The sequence below is a fragment of the Miniopterus schreibersii genome, assembly GCF_964146895.1.
Source record: "Miniopterus schreibersii genome assembly, chromosome: 1".
NCBI lineage: Eukaryota > Metazoa > Chordata > Mammalia > Chiroptera > Miniopteridae > Miniopterus > Miniopterus schreibersii.
This window is the reverse complement of record NC_138101.1, coordinates 75,655,052-75,671,808: the sequence shown is the minus strand read 5'-3', so window position 1 is coordinate 75,671,808 and position 16,757 is coordinate 75,655,052. Positions and strand designations below refer to the sequence as shown.

General features: G+C 37.1%; 2 protein-coding genes across 3 annotated transcripts in view; one reads left to right on the top strand and one right to left on the bottom strand.

Moving 5' to 3' along the window:
- The window catches only part of KIN (Kin17 DNA and RNA binding protein), a 28,077-nt gene extending 19,399 nt beyond the window's left edge, over positions 1 to 8,678 (top strand). Inside the window, exons 10-13 of one of the 2 annotated variants that reach the window (XM_081136416.1) lie at positions 433 to 501; positions 1,281 to 1,380; positions 2,686 to 2,786; positions 6,107 to 8,678. In XM_081136416.1, coding sequence (XP_080992542.1) covers positions 433 to 501; positions 1,281 to 1,380; positions 2,686 to 2,786; positions 6,107 to 6,169 — 333 coding nt within the window. In that variant the 3' untranslated portion in view covers positions 6,170 to 8,678. Of the gene's footprint in view, positions 1 to 432; positions 502 to 1,280; positions 1,381 to 2,685; positions 2,795 to 3,810; positions 3,928 to 6,106 lie in introns of those variants that run through there. The other variant, XM_081136417.1, reaches the window with a different exon arrangement.
- Positions 8,679 to 9,316: 638 nt separating this feature from the next.
- The window catches only part of ITIH2 (inter-alpha-trypsin inhibitor heavy chain 2), a 33,492-nt gene continuing 26,051 nt past the window's right edge, over positions 9,317 to 16,757 (bottom strand). Inside the window, exons 17-21 of the mRNA XM_081148434.1 lie at positions 13,824 to 13,937; positions 13,210 to 13,408; positions 12,486 to 12,658; positions 11,364 to 11,475; positions 9,317 to 10,682 (exon numbers count right to left, since the gene is read on the bottom strand). Of these exons, the coding sequence (XP_081004560.1) occupies positions 10,535 to 10,682; positions 11,364 to 11,475; positions 12,486 to 12,658; positions 13,210 to 13,408; positions 13,824 to 13,937 (746 nt within the window). The 3' untranslated portion in view covers positions 9,317 to 10,534. The remainder of the gene's footprint in view (positions 10,683 to 11,363; positions 11,476 to 12,485; positions 12,659 to 13,209; positions 13,409 to 13,823; positions 13,938 to 16,757) is intronic.

Genomic DNA, 16,757 nt, shown 5'->3' with positions numbered 1-16,757 from the left:
AGTGTCTGGTCCTGAGAATTCTCAGTGAGATTCTTGCCATCTGCATTTTTATCAGCAGTGAGCACCAACAGTATAATATCCTTAGCACTTCACTTTGTTAAATGGATAGAAAGAGGTTGTTTATGAAAGACATGAATTAATAGAGTTGAGATTTATAGATACAAGCCCTAGATTTCAAGAAACCTTCACTTTGGAAATCAGCCATTAGGTATATATTTTTTCCTCTTGGTAACTGTATTGAATAAAAAGAGAAAGAAGGAATAAAAGATTACTAAGGAAGTGCCATTGTTGGGAAGGCTTAGAACTCCAAATTTTCTGATTTAGCAGAGCAGTCACATTTTACGATGGTTTTTGTTGAACATGGTTTAAAATGAAGGATAAGACAGAAAAGATACTATATGTCTTGTTTTTTTTGTTGTTGTTATTTTCTAGGAAATCATTGTGAAAATTATAACAAAAAAGCTGGGAGAGAAATACCATAAGAAAAAGGGCATTGTTAAGGTAAGAACAGAACGTTAAGAATGGAATTTGTGAAAGGAGCTGGTGGGTTACTGAGTAAGGCCATTTTGGTAGTCCTAAAAATCAAGTCCTAGTAGCAGAAAGCATATGCTTAAGGTATTGATGGTTCTATAAAAGGAAAGCTGAATTCATAATTGTTGGAGAAATAATTCATTTTCAACCATCGTTTATGTTAACCTCTGTTTCCTTTCTTACTGGAGCAAATAGTATGTATGAAATGCCATTGGCACCTCTTAAACTCAGTATGCACACCTTGCTAATCAGCAAGGTACATTCTCTTTGTTAACGATGAGCAATATAATTGTACCCCCAGAATTCCAAGGAGGCCTTCCATGTGTTTTACCTGAGGGTGTTTTGGCTGCTCTAGGATTTTAAAATTTAAAAATCAACACTCTGGGGTTTTTTTGCTTTTCCTTAATATAGTTTCATTTCTGCACCCAGCCTTGGCATGCTTAAATTGCCCTTCCACTGTCCTTGAAGCTAGGCGAAATTATCCCTCTCACTATATTTCTTAAAGTCTTATTCTAAGATCACCAGTTTTTATAGTTTGCAGATGAAAACCTTAACTAAGTTTTGAATTGAATTCTTTATTAAGAACCAAAAACTAAGAAATAATAAATGGTTTCTAGAAAATAGTGTTGTTTATAGAAGGAGTTACTCTTGTTTTGATTGGAATTTCTTTTTATTTTATTTATTTCTGTCCTTTGAAATTTGTGTTCACATATCTCTTCTATTATAAAAGTGTTGATTTTACATGACAGGAAGTAATTGACAAATACACAGCTGTTGTAAAGATGATTGATTCTGGAGACAAGCTGAAACTTGACCAGACTCATTTAGAAACAGTAATTCCAGCACCAGGTAAATCTTTTTGCAGACCATTTAATGCATATATATGCCATCACCCTGAGTGATTCCATTCATTAAACCATAGTTTTTTGACATTACTTGATAGTTATGGATACAAGTTTCCTTTTTAGAATTATATAACTGCCAGTATAACTGATCCTATTTGACTGGGTGTTGTGGTAGTTTGTCAGTCTTTTAAGAAAGCTATTTGTGTCATGAACACATTTTCCCTTCCTGGAATTTTTTTTTTTTCCAGAAGGAAAACACAGACATATCTGGGTAAATCCAATTATATTAGTGTTATTATTAATATATTTATTTAGCTCTCTGAAATAGTAAACTAAAACAGTATGATTTTGCTTTCTTTAATTATCTTGATCATTTGGATGCGAACACAATGTCTACTATTAATGCTGTTTGGTCAGGCAATTCGCCTCTGATCCACTTTCTTCATGGTGATATAATTGCTGGCACAATGATCATGCTAGTCTCTAAAACTTTCACTTATCAGATCCGTTATTCTTTCCCTCTAAAATAACAAATCATTTAATGGATTAAAACTTTTTTTCTAATAAACTAGACTTTTATAAGGTATAAAATTTGATAATTCTTACATGTGAATACTCTGGTAAAACTGTCTCTGTAAGCAAGATAATGAATGTTTGTTTTATTACCCCCTCCCCCAAGTTTTTCTCATTTCCTTTATACTCTAATCATTCCCTCCCACTCCTCTTGCCTTCTGTCTCCCCCTAGGCAACCATCAATCTGCCTTTACTGCTGTTTATTTATCCAGTCACCTGTTGATAGACGTTTGGGTTGTTTATAGTTTCTGGTTGTTAAAAATAAAACTGCTGTGAACTTTCACATACAAGTCTTTGTATGGACATAGGATTGCTTTCCTATTGGGAAAATACTTAAAAATAGGATGGCTTAATCACATGTCAGGCATATATTTAAACTTTTATGAAACTGCCAAACCATCTTTAAAAAGAGATGAATTAAAGGAAACATTTTTTTTCTGATTATTTGTGGACTCTGAGCATTTCCTTCAAATACCTTATACACCATGCAGTCTAAAATTAAAACATATCCATTTGACAAATAAGTGAAAAAAATGAGGAATATAATGTGATAGTAATTAAAGTATCTACAAACTATACTTTAGAATATAAAGTTCTTAAATGATAAAGAACTTCTAAGATAAGGGTTTTTGTTCATTATGTTTATTCTGTGTAATTGCATTTTGCTGTAACAAAGTAGAAGGAAAAAAAATGGACATGTTCTTTGCCTTAAGTCTTATATTCTTTTCTGTCGTAGGAAAAAGAATTCTTGTTTTAAACGGAGGATACAGAGGAAATGAAGGCACCTTAGAATCCATCAATGAGAAGACCTTTTCAGCTACTATAGTCATTGAAACTGTAAGTATGTATACACAAAGACAGAAATTTCAAAGTGCTTTAAAAATGTGTCATAGTTCTTTTTCATTGGATTGGTCTTTGTGTCATTTTAGAGTTTGGGCTTTTGTTTGCCTTTGCTCCTGTTTAGAAATCTGTAAGCTCGTTTTCTCTAGTGACTCTACCATTGCTAAAGCATTTTATTTTCTAATTACTAAAGAAATGCCTATGTGACTGAGTCCATTCAGACTGCTATAACAAAATACCATAGACTGGGTGGCTTGTAAACACCAGAAACGTATTTCTCACAGGTCTGGGCTAGAAGTCTAAGATCAAGACTCTGGCAGATCTGGTATCTGGTGAGGCCCTGCTTCCTTTTCATGTGTCTTCACCTGATAGAAGGGCCAGGGGAACTCTCTGGAGACATTTGGGTTGTTTATAGTTTTTGGTTGTTACAAATAAAACTGCTTTTTTTAAGGGCACTAATCCATTTATAAGGACTCCACTCCCATGACCTCAAAGGCCCCATCTCCAAATACCATCCCATTGGGCATCAGGTTGCAACATAGGAAGTTGGGGGGTGCCCATTTAGTCAATAGTAATACTCATGTAAAACCTGAAAAATACAATTTAATTTAAATAATATTTTTAATTACCCATAATATCCCAGCCAAATGATAATTTTATATTTTATAAAACTGTCTACAGTATGTAGTTTTATATTCTGACTTTTTTCCCTCTCACATCTAATATAAAACTCAGTTTGTCGTGTTATAATTAGTGGGGAATGTGCAGTTATAATTAGTGGGGGAAAAGTCACAGAGATCAATTTTTAAAAATGTCCCTCCTTTCAAAAAGGATTTAAGGTAGCAAAGATCAAGAAAATAATTAATTTAAAGAAATCTGACGTACAAAAATTGCTTATTGATTTAGAATTGATAATTGAGTGATAGGTCTGTGCATGAGGCAAAGGGGGATGTAAGATATCCGAAGAAGAAAAGATCTGAAACATGCTTTGTCCTAACTGCCTAATTCTTTTTAAAATCTTAACTATGTATTGTGTATCTTTATCTCTAAATGAAAGACTTTTTTGTCTCCAGTACAGCAAGTGTTAATATTTTGGGGGGATAATAAACCCCTTGGAGAATCTGATGAAAGTTCTGAACTCTCTCCCAACAATTGCACATGATTGCCAAATTTTACATATTTGTTGTCTTAAGGAATTCAGGAAAAAGCGTCCCCTTATTTGAGAGAAAATCACATTTTAAGTAGATTAAGTTTTTCTTTCTCTGCTCCTGACAATACTAATCTAGAAACTGTCACTATGTTAAAATATGGCGGAGGGCGGGGGGGATCATCTGTCTTTGAGACATTTATGAGTCTCTTTAAAAGTAAGTTTTTCTCTCTGGCTCAATTAGTGTAAGGCTATGGAAAATCTTAGTTTTCTGTGGCAGATTGATCCGCCTCTACTTGTTAATTTCATAGTACTATCCAGTTTGGCTCCTGCTTCATGTTTTCATCTCAGGAAAACACAAAACAGATAACTACCATTGAGGATATTCTAGGCTCCATCCAGATACCTTTGGTTTACAGTTTGTATGATTTTCAAGAAGTACTTTCTTCTCTCCCGCACTTTAATCCCACAGTTTCACCTTCCTTTCTCAGCCTTAGTTGCTTACAGAGCTGTGCTAAGACCTCTGAGGAAGTCCACATAAAAAGCTTTCTGGTTGACTGCAAAACAGCACTTACTTTTGGAAGAGGAAACCTACCTGCTAATTTTTTGGTTTTTTTCTTTTTCTTTTGAAGTCTGCCCCCATGGGGGGGGGGGGGGAATCTGTGTTTATATGTGCTGTGTCTGTCTGTATCCCCATGTCTTCTTCAAGTCACTGCCATGAAACACCTGAGCTTTTCACATGGTCTCCCCTGCTATCTTTACCAGTTCTGGAATCTTAAATTTTAGTATCAGTATTATAATATTTGAAACATTTATTATTTTTACACATTATGCGTAATTTTACACATTTTACATATAAATTAAGTAGATTTTTTAAATAGCTAACAAAGTGTTCAAAAAAAGTCTCGTCTTTTAACTATTTGCCCAATTAACCCAAACATCTGGCTCATTTTTATTCCCCAGCTTTGTAGTTCTTATCATAAAAGCATAATTTGACATCGACCTTTAAACTTGATAATGAAAGATTCAACCTGGGCCATCCTTTATATGGGAACTTAATTCTTTTAAATACAATCATTATTATATATTAAAAGAATGGCATTTTTAAAAGCATTTTAAAGGGAAGATTAAAAATGTTTTAAAGTCTCAGTAAAAAATGTTAAAATCTCAGTTCAGGGTTGGAGTCATCATCACCATCATTTTATATTTTTCAAGGGAGATGACCAACTTTTAAATTTTAACCAAAAGATTTAATAGTGAGTTGAAAGTTAACAAGCTCATACTTACATTATGTTCCAGGTATTGTATTGACTCATTTATATTTTCTAAGAACTTACAGGTACTTTTATTACTCCCCTGGATAATAATGCACAGAGTGGTTTAGTCACTTGCTAAGGATGGGGTTTGAACCTGGGCAGTTTGGGGCCAGAGCCCATATTTTTAGCCTCTGTGCTCCCAGGCTGTGTCAGCTTTTATGACAGGTACTTCATTGTCTAGTTTCCCACTTCCCCATTTGGTTGGATATGAAGAGAAGATGAAAATAGTACAAACATATTTGGGTATCCTGTATTGCTTAAAATCATGATATTTGCTCTAAAAAATACACACCTTCTAACTGGCAATGGTACAAATATAATAGAAGCCTACTTCTTATTCTAAAAGTCTAGAATAGGTGTTCTTGATCAGGGAATGGCTCTTTTCTGAAGGGCAATTTGTGAGCCCATGGCCCTCTAACTTGTGGCTTTACCATCTTTAGTAAGTGGCTTTTTTTCAGTTGTGTTTGCTTCTGGCATACCAAGGAGAGCTTTGGAGTACAGGAGGGAGGTAGCATGGCCTGGCCTGGAAATGGCAGGCATCACTTCTCACTTCTCTTCACCTCCGTGCGCTGGAGCTCCACCTTATGGCCACACCTAACCACACCGGAGCTAGGGCCCCTCATTATCCAGGAGGCACCGCACATACTGAACAGCTAGCAGGCATTACCACAGTATCTCGTAATAACATGTTTCAAATATCTTCGAAGAAAATTATGGTAGTTCTTAATGAATGTTAGCTACCTTAATGGTATTTTAGGGATATGAAAGGCAAATTTGTATTCCTAAGGGTAGTGTCATTTTCCTGTCTTTTAAGTACATGTGTGTTTTTAACCTCCAATTATTTTCATTTACAGGGCCCTTTAAAAGGACGCAGAGTTGAAGGAATTCAGTATGAAGACATTTCTAAACTTGCTTGAGTTTGAAAATTTGTGAACATATTAAAATCCTAAAGCACCAAATTGGTGTTCACCAAGGCATTACAAGACTCTACTGTGTTAGGGTGTTTCTTTTGTATAAAACAAATGGATTTATGTAAATGTTACTGTATAGTTGTTTAGCTAAACTTATAGAAAAATCTAATTATGTCTCTTGAAATATCAAACTATGTAAATTGGTTCTTATTTTTCTTTATAATTTCTTGATTTTAAAAAATTTTCATTAAAAGAATATCATAAAGCGTTTTATATAAGACAATTTAGAACCATATAATTAGAGGAAATTCTTCATATACTCTAAATTTATATTTTTATCAGTTAAGTAGTAATGGTGAACTATAAATATAATTACATTTTTTAAAAATCACACTAAATAGCAGCTTTATTGAGATATAATTCATACACCACACATATCACCCATTTAAAGTGTACAATTTCAGTGGTTTTTAGTATATTTACAGAGTTGTGCAACCATCACCACTATCTAATTTTAGAACATTTTCATCACCCCCAAATGAAACCCTGTTCCCATAGTTACTCTGCATTCTCCCTCTTTCCAGCCCTGGCAACAGCTAATCTACTTTGTGTCTCCAAGGATTTGCCTGCTCTGGGCATTTCATGTAAATAGAATCATACAGTATGTGGTGTTTTATGACGGGCTTCTTTCACATCTCATAATGTTGGCAAGGTTAATCCATGTTGTGGCATGTTTCAGTATTTCATTCCTTTTTACTGCTGAGCAGCATTCCGTTGTATGGATATACCACACTTTTTAAACCGTTTCATCAGTTGATGGACATTTCGGTTGTTTATACTTTGGGGCTGTTATGAATAATGCTTCTGTGAACATTCACATACAGGATTCTATGTGAACATTTCAATTCCTGGGAGTAGAGTTGCTGAGTCACATTATAACTCAGGTGATACTGTGTTGAATATTTTATGGAACTACCAGATTGTTCCAAAGTGTCTGCACCATTGTACAATCCCACCAGCAGTGCTGAACTATACATTTTTAAATAAGTAGAACAGTATGTTATGTAGGGATGCAAAAGACAGGAAACCTACCTCACACTTGCTTATGCACACAAAAAAGGGAAATTTATAGTTCACAGAACTGAAAAGGGGCAGACCCTAGCTTCACGTGAGTGGGATTCAGAGTGAACAGCCTTGTGTGGCTGGGTCATACTGGGTCTTTGGACTCCCTTCTGACTAGGATAAGGCTGAAGAGAAGATGCTACTTTTTATGGTATTAAGTGATCCTTTAAAGCATGTAGAATGCTTTGAATAAGACCAGACCAGTAAGTACTAAAATAATTTCTGATTTGTAGATCAATTTTACCATACATTGATTGAGACCCTCTAATTCCCCTTTTGATTTGTTGCTTTGGATTTCCAGGTTCCCAACTCTAAGAAACCTTGTTTAATTTTCAGTATATTAAAAACAAACAAATTTATGACAGGAATGATCTGAGCCAAGAGTCTGGTTTTTCTGAAACCTAGGCTCTCATTTTCCTGACAATAAGGCATATATATTTAATTTGTTTAATGGAAACTATTTAGATTGATACTTAGGAGAAGCTTTGAAGACAGGCTGCATAAATGCTAAAGATGATTAATATATCTGACAAATTCCAGCCCTGTAATACCCCAGCTCTATACAAAATTCAATATTGATCAATTATCAGTGGGTTGCAAGATGCTCCACAAAATAAACAAACATAATACAGGCAATTGTCAAGTTCCCTTCATCGCTGAGTGCATAATACTTTCAAAAACTAATCAAGAGGTAGACAATGGACTAGTTCCTTTCTTCCAATGATTCCCATTAATTTGGTTCCTTTGGAATTCGAAATTGATTATTTGTAATTCAAAATTAATTACATAGAAAAGGCATATTTCTGGTCTCAAGGGAAGCATGTGAACCGTATTAATAAGGTTATTTTACAGGCAATGAATTTTAAAACACCAGCTGTTGATAGTTTTGATAATTTGAAGAACATAGAGTTGATTTTAAATCTAGTTGCTTTTGATAGGACTCTTGCTCAATATCATGCATATATATACCCCAACATTTTCATCATTATTTTAAGAACAATGGAGCACATTTAAAATACTAGGAATTAGATTAAACTTACCTAAAGGTCAAGTTTTAAAGTCAAAATTTTTACCAAGTAACAATTATAAGAACCCACTTTTGGAGCCTGTGTTGAATATTAGCATTTTAAGATTAGTATTTTTGAAATAGGAAATGGAAAATACGTAGATTTTTTTTTTTAATGTATCATAGGTCACCAATTTTCATAGAAGAATAAAACTACCTGGCCCTGGCCTGGTAGCTCAGTTGGTTAGAGTGTCATTCTGATAAGCCAAGTTTTCGGGTTTGATTCATGATCAGGTCACATACAAGAAATAACCAATGAATCACAAAGTGGAACAACAAAGCGATATTTCTGTCTCTCTAAAATCAATCAATAAATTTAAACAGACACAAAATTAAAAGGCATTGTCATTTATCTCCTCAGTACTGAGATTAGATTATAGAAATAATCCTATTTAATATTTTACAATTCTGTCAAAAGATAATTTTTTTCAAATACAGGTTGGTTATTCCAAGGAGAGGTAGTTTTGTCTGCACTCTAAAATGAAAATGATTTTAATCAAATTATGGAGAGAAAATTTCATAAAAATACCTTAAACAAATTTTTTTTTTTTAATTTACCATTTTAACAATTTTTTTAAAAATATATCTTTATTGATTTCAGAGAGAGGAAAGGAGAGGGAGAGAGAGAGATAGAAACATCAATGATGAGAGAGTCATTGATCAAGCCCACAACCAGGGCATGTGCCCTGACCAGGAATCGAACCCTGATCGCCTGGATCCTAGGTTGATGCTCAACCGCTGAGCCACGCCTGGCCGGGCTTTAAACAAAATTTTTAAGTGTAATTTTATCAATTTGGACTTTGAAAATGTGTGCATTTTAGGAATTTATTTTTAAAAGAAAGTTATAAACAGAGGAAAGCACAAAATTACAATGGGTAAGACCTGGACTGTATCACCAAAATCCACTATACCAACGCAGACGTGATAAAATCATCCTATTTCATGTTAAATTTGTTGTTTATTTTGCCTTATAAGTGCCATTTGCCTTTTGTTAGGACATAATTTGCTAGTTAATTTATTTTGAGATAAATCTAATCACATAAGGTTTAAAATTCAATGGCATTACTCTTAGGAATTGCTTAACTACAAACAAAAATCAAAGGTCTACAAAGGAGTACTACAAAGGAAGGTTCAGTGTTCAAGATCTATTATACTTGTGTGAAACATGTTGCTTCCCAGGCAGAGGGGCTTCCAGAGCATTTGGACTGATTCTCTCAGAAGTCATGGTAACATTAATACTGTGTGCAATTAGCCATCTGAGATAACATCCTGAGCAATTTTAAATATGTGGAGAATTTGAGAGCAACAAAGTCTCCAAGGTTATCTTAGAATAATGTCAGGGAGGCAGGACTGTTACAGGATTATAATTTAATCAGAAGACACCTACCCAATCATATTTTATCTTATTTGGAGAAGGGCCGGTTGGTCAACTAAAGCCTTGTGATGGTTTATTTTATGTGTTAATTTAGAAGGGCCATGAGGTGCCAGACAATTGGTCAAACATTTTACTGGGTGTGTCTATGAGGGTGTTTTGGATGGAATTTACTTTCATCCAAAGTAGAGCAGCTTGCCCTCTTTAATCTGGGTGGGCCTCATCCAGTCAGTTGAGGGGTGGAATAGGACAAAAATCTGGTCCTCCCCCAACTGACTGCCTTTGGACTTCATCTGCAACATTGATTCAAAGTCTTGCCTAATGGCCTTTGAACCAGAATATCAGTTTTCCCTCGCTCTCCTACACCATTAGCACACCTTGCAGATTTTGGACTATCAACCTTCATACGTGAGCCAATTCCTTATAATGCATATTATAAGTCATTTCCCCTGTTCTTATTCCATGTTCACCATATACCCACATTACTGAATTTCCAGTGTAACTGACAACACAAAAATGTACTCAACCTGCAAAGCTGAGGACCTGACACTTGACAACAGTGAAAGCACAGTAAACGCCAAATCTAGGGCTCTGCCTGGGTGCCAGCTTGATTCGCCAAAGCAGTTCTCCTTAGCATCACCTTGATGAACACGCCTTAGCATCTGAAGACACAACAAAATTCTAAAGCTTCTTTGCAAAGCATTTATTTTCTTCAGATGTGTTAATATCTGGTTAGATTTTAAAATTATTCAAACTGAAGAATAACTGCAAAAGTAACAGGAAAATATATTTATACATTTAATTTCCAAAACTAAGGCCATTTGAGGAAGCTATAGAGCTGAGGCACAAAGTAATTTTTGTAGTGTCCATCGATGAAACCCTTCCCACTGTTGTGTACAAACCAACAGGGAACATCTGCTCCAAACACTCTGTCTGTTCGGTAGTCCTTCTGTAGACCTCTGCAAAGAAAAGGGTGCGTATGGTTAGGGCACAGACCAAGGCATCCGGCCTGCAAATCTCGAAAGGAGACACGCTCTCCCCCTTGCTGTTCTTTGCACCCCTTCCACCACCATATCTGGCCACCCCCACCCATCCCCACTCCCCAGGTCATCTGAATCCGGGGCTTAGCGTTGGAAGGACAGAATAAACAGTGTGTCCTTAGATAATTCAAATAACCCTTACTGAGATTGACCAGCAGGGACTTTTCCTGCAAGGTAAAGAGTACAAGTTAACTTGGAAATGGAAGGAAAACGGGAACACAACCCTGCAGGGTTGTGGGCTTAACCTCACATACTCAAGAAGGTTCTAGATTTAATATAAAAATGTACATTCTCTGGCACGATGGCATGTGGGTATTTTTACGATTGTTTCCTTTGATCAGCTTTTTCTATTACCCAGCTTGTGACCATAGGGCTTCTAATATATGAAGGTGAGAACAACACATTAATCTTGGCATTTCATGTACATATTTATATATGTAGTCATCGTTTTCATTGCCGATGGCTGAACTGCAGTGTCCTTATGCTTATGTTACGTATGCATCCATTCCCGATGAACTGTTTAGTTTGACATAGGTAATGCTGTGAGTCCAATCCTAGTAGGAGTCCTTTTTGTCACTGTCATATGCATCCAAGGCGTACCTGGTGACAGTCAGCTTATGTCCTTTCACCTCCATGCTCGCCTCTGGCTTCTCGGGGTCCTTCCCAGGTCGCTCATTGAAGATGTGTATCGTCGGCTCATTCATGAACTGGCCTAGTAAGATAAAGTCCAGACAGTGATTGGCATGTAACCCAAGAATAAATTAAAAAACAACCAGGCTGTCCATTCAATCCAAGCTATTATTTGGTCCTCTCTCCAGAATTTCTGGGGTATAAAGACATACTCAGAGGACAAGGGCACAGCAACAGGGGAGATGGTCCTTCCTGAGAGCAAAGCTGTGCTGCTCACCCCATGGTCACTTGACATATGAGGCTGATCCATTGGTTTGGAAGTAAAATCGAATGCTCTGATTGGGGTGGGGGTGAAGGTCAGCTCCTGGGGGCATAGCTCCAGTCACAGAAACAGGTTAGTGTGTGGTGTCACATGCTTAAATTGGAACCATTCTTTAAAAAATAGGGAAAGTTGGCCTAGATGTCCTGCTTGTCATCACAGACTTCTTAAGCCAGCTCACTTCTCTTCAGTTAGAAAAAAATTTTCAGCATAAAACTTAAGATTTATCTGCCCCTTCTCTTAATTTGCCCAGTTCATGACGATGAAATCCTGGTTCTGGGAAAACCTTGTTTGGAACAGCAAAGGTCCTGGCCATACCATTACCGAGTCACCCTGCACTGCTACATTGGGTTGCATTGATCATGTTTTTACTTTCTGTATATTATGATGTTTGACACCTTAAAAACCCTGTCTGGCTGGGGAGAAACTGCCTCTCCCAGGGCTAGCCAATTCTGAAAGATAGCAGAGGACTCCACCAGGAGCTTGCCTTTGGTATACAAGTAACCAACCCACAGCCAGACCCCTCTGCCCAGCCTGTATAACCCAGAAATCATTCCAGGGCCAGGTGTCCGGCAACTAGACACCATTCTATAGCCCAAAGTCCATGTGGGGTTACTCAGGCACCTTCATAAATTAAGACCAGGGCTCAGAACATGCATCCTGTGCTTTTTAGTTCACAACTGTCACTTTCCCAAGTTCTAACCACCGTTATCCAAAGTTGCTCAAGCCCTAGCATGGTCCCACGCTTGTCAGATGGTTGATCAACACTTTACCTATTAGTCCGTGTGCTTTGGGTGAAAACTTGTTTGTGGGGGGAATGTAGATCCCCAAAAAGTCTACGTTGATCGGATGCTTCTTCCAAACGCGATGAAGTAACACAGAGAAGGACATCTCCTTACCGAGGGTGATCTTCATGGTTTTCTCTTTCTCCACTGAGACCAGCACCCTAGTGGGAAAGTTGAAATGGAATGAACAATTCCAGAACAGACTCTTCATAGAAAGTCATGCCTCTCACCCCTAATAAGAATGCTCATTCTTCCCAATGCAATCCCACTAGTTTTATAAGACCTGTACCATGTTTTTGCCTCAGAATGCTGTTTTAACTCCCAGCTCTGACATTCTGTCAATTGATATGTTTGCTTAAACAGATACTAATGGGAAGATGTTACTCATAGGGCACAATCATAGTGTTCCTGAGCATGTCTGACATAGAGTTGCCTGTGGATTTCAGCTGATGAACTCATTCACTTACCCAACATGTATTTATTGAGTACTTACTATGTGCCAGGCACTAGGCTAGAACTGAGACACCTGGTGATCAAAACACAGGGTTCCTGCTGCCAGGAACAGGGGAGTAGGTAACAAAAATGTTTCTGGAAACCAACTTCTTCATATTTAAAATGATGATTTTAAGGTCTCTGTGTATGATGCAGATGTGAGGATTTATTTATCTAGTGTGTCAAGGACAGGCCCGAGTTCACACATTATAATACTTGCCTCTGATTAATGACCTGAGCTGTGTCAGACCAGGACAAGACTGAGGTACGGGTGCCCTGGGTCAGGGTGATGGTCTCGGTGCTAACTTCTATTTTTGTGTCTTCACTTTGGAAATAAAATCCCAGTTTTCCAAAATAGGTGCTTAGTTTTCCATTCTTGGGCTTCTTGGCACCAATGAGCTGTCCATTGACCAAAACCCCTACAGAAAAAACACACACACACAAAAATTTTCCCTCTCTTGTGTGCCATTCTTTTTTCATGTGTGGGCACCAAAATTCAAATTTATAAAACTTGACAATATGGAAAAATTATTATTATTTTGCTTTAGGATTTACATAACACTTTTCCCTTTGTAACTCTCACTATAGAAGCATGCTTTATTATAGTTTAATTATATTACAAAATCTGCTAGTTCATACTGAGGGAGAGCATTTTACCTATAATAGTTCAAACACTTGGAAATCTATTTATAATTTATTTTTCTCACTAATTATTGGAGTTTGGAAAATATAGGACTTCTATTAAGATGAGAAAGAAAGAAATCCCAGGCAGTGACAGCGTAGGGTGACAAAGATCTAATTGTCTAATTCAAATATAACATCTTTTTATTTTACCTGATTCTGGATCAGAAACAAGGTTGAGGATTTTTCCGGGTTCTGAGTCAATATTGAAACAAATATTATTTTGGCTTTTTGGTAGGTAGATGATGAAGTGCGGGTCATTTTCAACTGGAAAATATGCAAAGAAAATGAAAACGAAACAATCATAGAAGGGAACAGGATTTTGAAAAATATTTTACTCCTAAACATCATTAATTTAACAAGAACAAATATTTATTGTGCTTCTACTATATGCTCAATACTGTTCTAGGCACTGGGGGGCCCAGTGGTCTGCACCCACTGTACCTCCTCACGCGGCCTCCATCATGGCTTTAAGTTATTTTATGAATATAGTGGATACTTACTCTGTAGCTATCCTATGTGCACTAGGCTAGAGATAAAAATGAATAAGCCACAAGGAATAAGACGCACACAGACACACTACATATATACACATATATACGCATATACATATATACATACACACACACATACATACATATATCACATATAAATATATACACACATACACACATACATATATACTATGTAGTAGGTTTATATACAGTGAGTGTATAGATATGTATTTTATTAAGTAGGTATGCACAGTGCATAAAAATAAAGAAGACAAAGTACTATTAGTTGGCATACAGATTACTGTTAATCCATTTCAAGAGCAATGAAAGATCAAGCTGCTCCCAAGGAAGTACTCCTTTGAGACTGGATACCATTATTCTGGCTGATCTTGCTTGTTTGTTTGTTTGTTCAACCATTCGACAAATATTTAGTGAGGAAATAAGCAACTATGTGCAAAACACTCAATTAGGCCATGCTTGGTGCAGATATAGATCAGTCATGGCCTTCAAGAAAGCTGCCCGGCCGGGCGTGGCTCAACGGTTGAGCATCGACCTAGGATCCAGGCGATCGGGGTTCGATTCCAGGTCAGGGCACATGCCCACATCGATCAATGACTTTCTCATCATTGATGTTTCTATCTCTCTCTCTCTCCCTCTCCTTTCCTCTCTCTAAAATCAATAAAGATATATTTAAAAAAAAAGAAGAAAGTAACCATTTAATGAAGGAGTGACAAAGATTCTCACCTTGACCAAACTCTCCTCAGGCTCCCTTGAACTTTCAACAGGCCTCAACATTTGGACTTCCCTGTTGGTCTCTGCGTTGTTCTAGTCTAGCAAAAATCCTGCTAAGTTCATTTAACCAGAAACTCCACCCTCATATCTGATCACCCTTGCTATGTGATCTGGTTTCTATTCCCCTCACCCCACTCCCCCCAGGTGATGTCTGATCAGACCAGCCTGCCTTCAGCAAGAATCCTCTTAGGGGTGTTTAGCCTGAACGCCCTTCCCCTGGTTGTTCGCTCTTAGAAAGCTTTCATCACAGACCTCCACCCTGCTTCTTGTCTATAAAGTCCCACTTCCCCACGCTGTATTTGCAGCTGAGTGCAATCTCTCTCGCCACTGCCAAACCCCATTGCACTGGTCCTTATGCCCATCCCCCCTTGAATAAAATTTTCCTTACCATGCTTTCACAAAAGTCATGAGTAACTTTTTGCTTTAACAATTCGAATTATTTTTTTCTTCCAAGGAAGCAGACATAACCACTAATGTAAGCTAAACAAAGTAAATGATACAAAATAATGGCCCAAGCACAATGCCCCTGCGAATGAGGAGGCAAAGATGATTGACCCCACCTGGGAAAGTTGAGAATGGCCTTATGAAGGATTTGGCTTTTGAACTAAGTCTTAAAGGTAGGAGGAGAAGGGAAGACTAAGACTCAGGAAAGAGAGAGATTTTATTCTGAGTGGACAGAATGAGGGATGGCATGGAGGTAGAAAAGTTGATGATGTGTTTAGAAAATAACTCAATGAAACTAGAGGATGAGTTCTTGAAGAATGTAGAAAAAGATCAGACTAAAAATGTAGGTGATGGAGATCACGGAACACCGTGCTAAAAAATGGACCTTTATTCTGTTGGATAACTATGAAAGGTTTTTGAGAATAAATGTGACATGATTTGACCTTCCTTTTAGGAAAATTTTGGTTACAGTACAAATTAAATATTGGAAAGTAGGCATAGGAAGATCGTTTAGCAGCTAAAATAGCAGTGACCCAGGCAAGATATGTTAAATTCACAAAACTAGGATGGTGAATGGGACTGGTGAGGGAGGGGAAATTTGGGAGACATCTGGTAAAATCCATCCTATCTGGTAACCAGTGTGTGTGGGGGGCAAACAACTTAGCAATGCCAGACTTCTAGCCTCAGAAATGGAAGGGATTGAAGAGGAAGGTTTGAGTTGAAACACTCACTGCAGTGGTTGGTTGTTTTCCAGGATAGAATTGGAAGAGTTGGCTGCCAAGCATGAACAGGCTGCTGTTCTCCAGATACCATCATCACATGCTCCTTGCAGACATTAATTCAACTCACTCTCCTTGGAGAGGACAGGTGAGCTGCCCAAGGGCACATCACGGAGTCAGTAAGTGCCAGAGCTATGACTCACAGCCAAGCTGCCTGATTACAAGCCTATTCTCCCAACCACTCAGATATACTCATTTATTTTCAAGTGTGTGTTTTGAAATTTGGAATTGAGAATAAACTAATCCAGAGTAGAAGCAAGACCTTGTATTTCTTTGTGCCCCTCACACCACCAAGCTCTTGCTATGTACTCAGTCAATACTTGCTTAATTGATTTTGTGCTGGGGCTGGGCACTAGAGGGCATCATTAAAACACAGAACAAAAGGTTCTTAACTCCTTTTTAAAAAGTATTTTAAAAAATCACTTAAATATGCTTCCTTCTTCCTTCTACACAAATATGGTGTTTTAAAACATTTCGTTTGAAGGAAATTGTTTTTAGTTTTTGTTAAAGATAATAATTGTTTTTGCCATTTTAATTAATCCAGATACCACCAATCAAACCTTCTCATAAGCAAACGA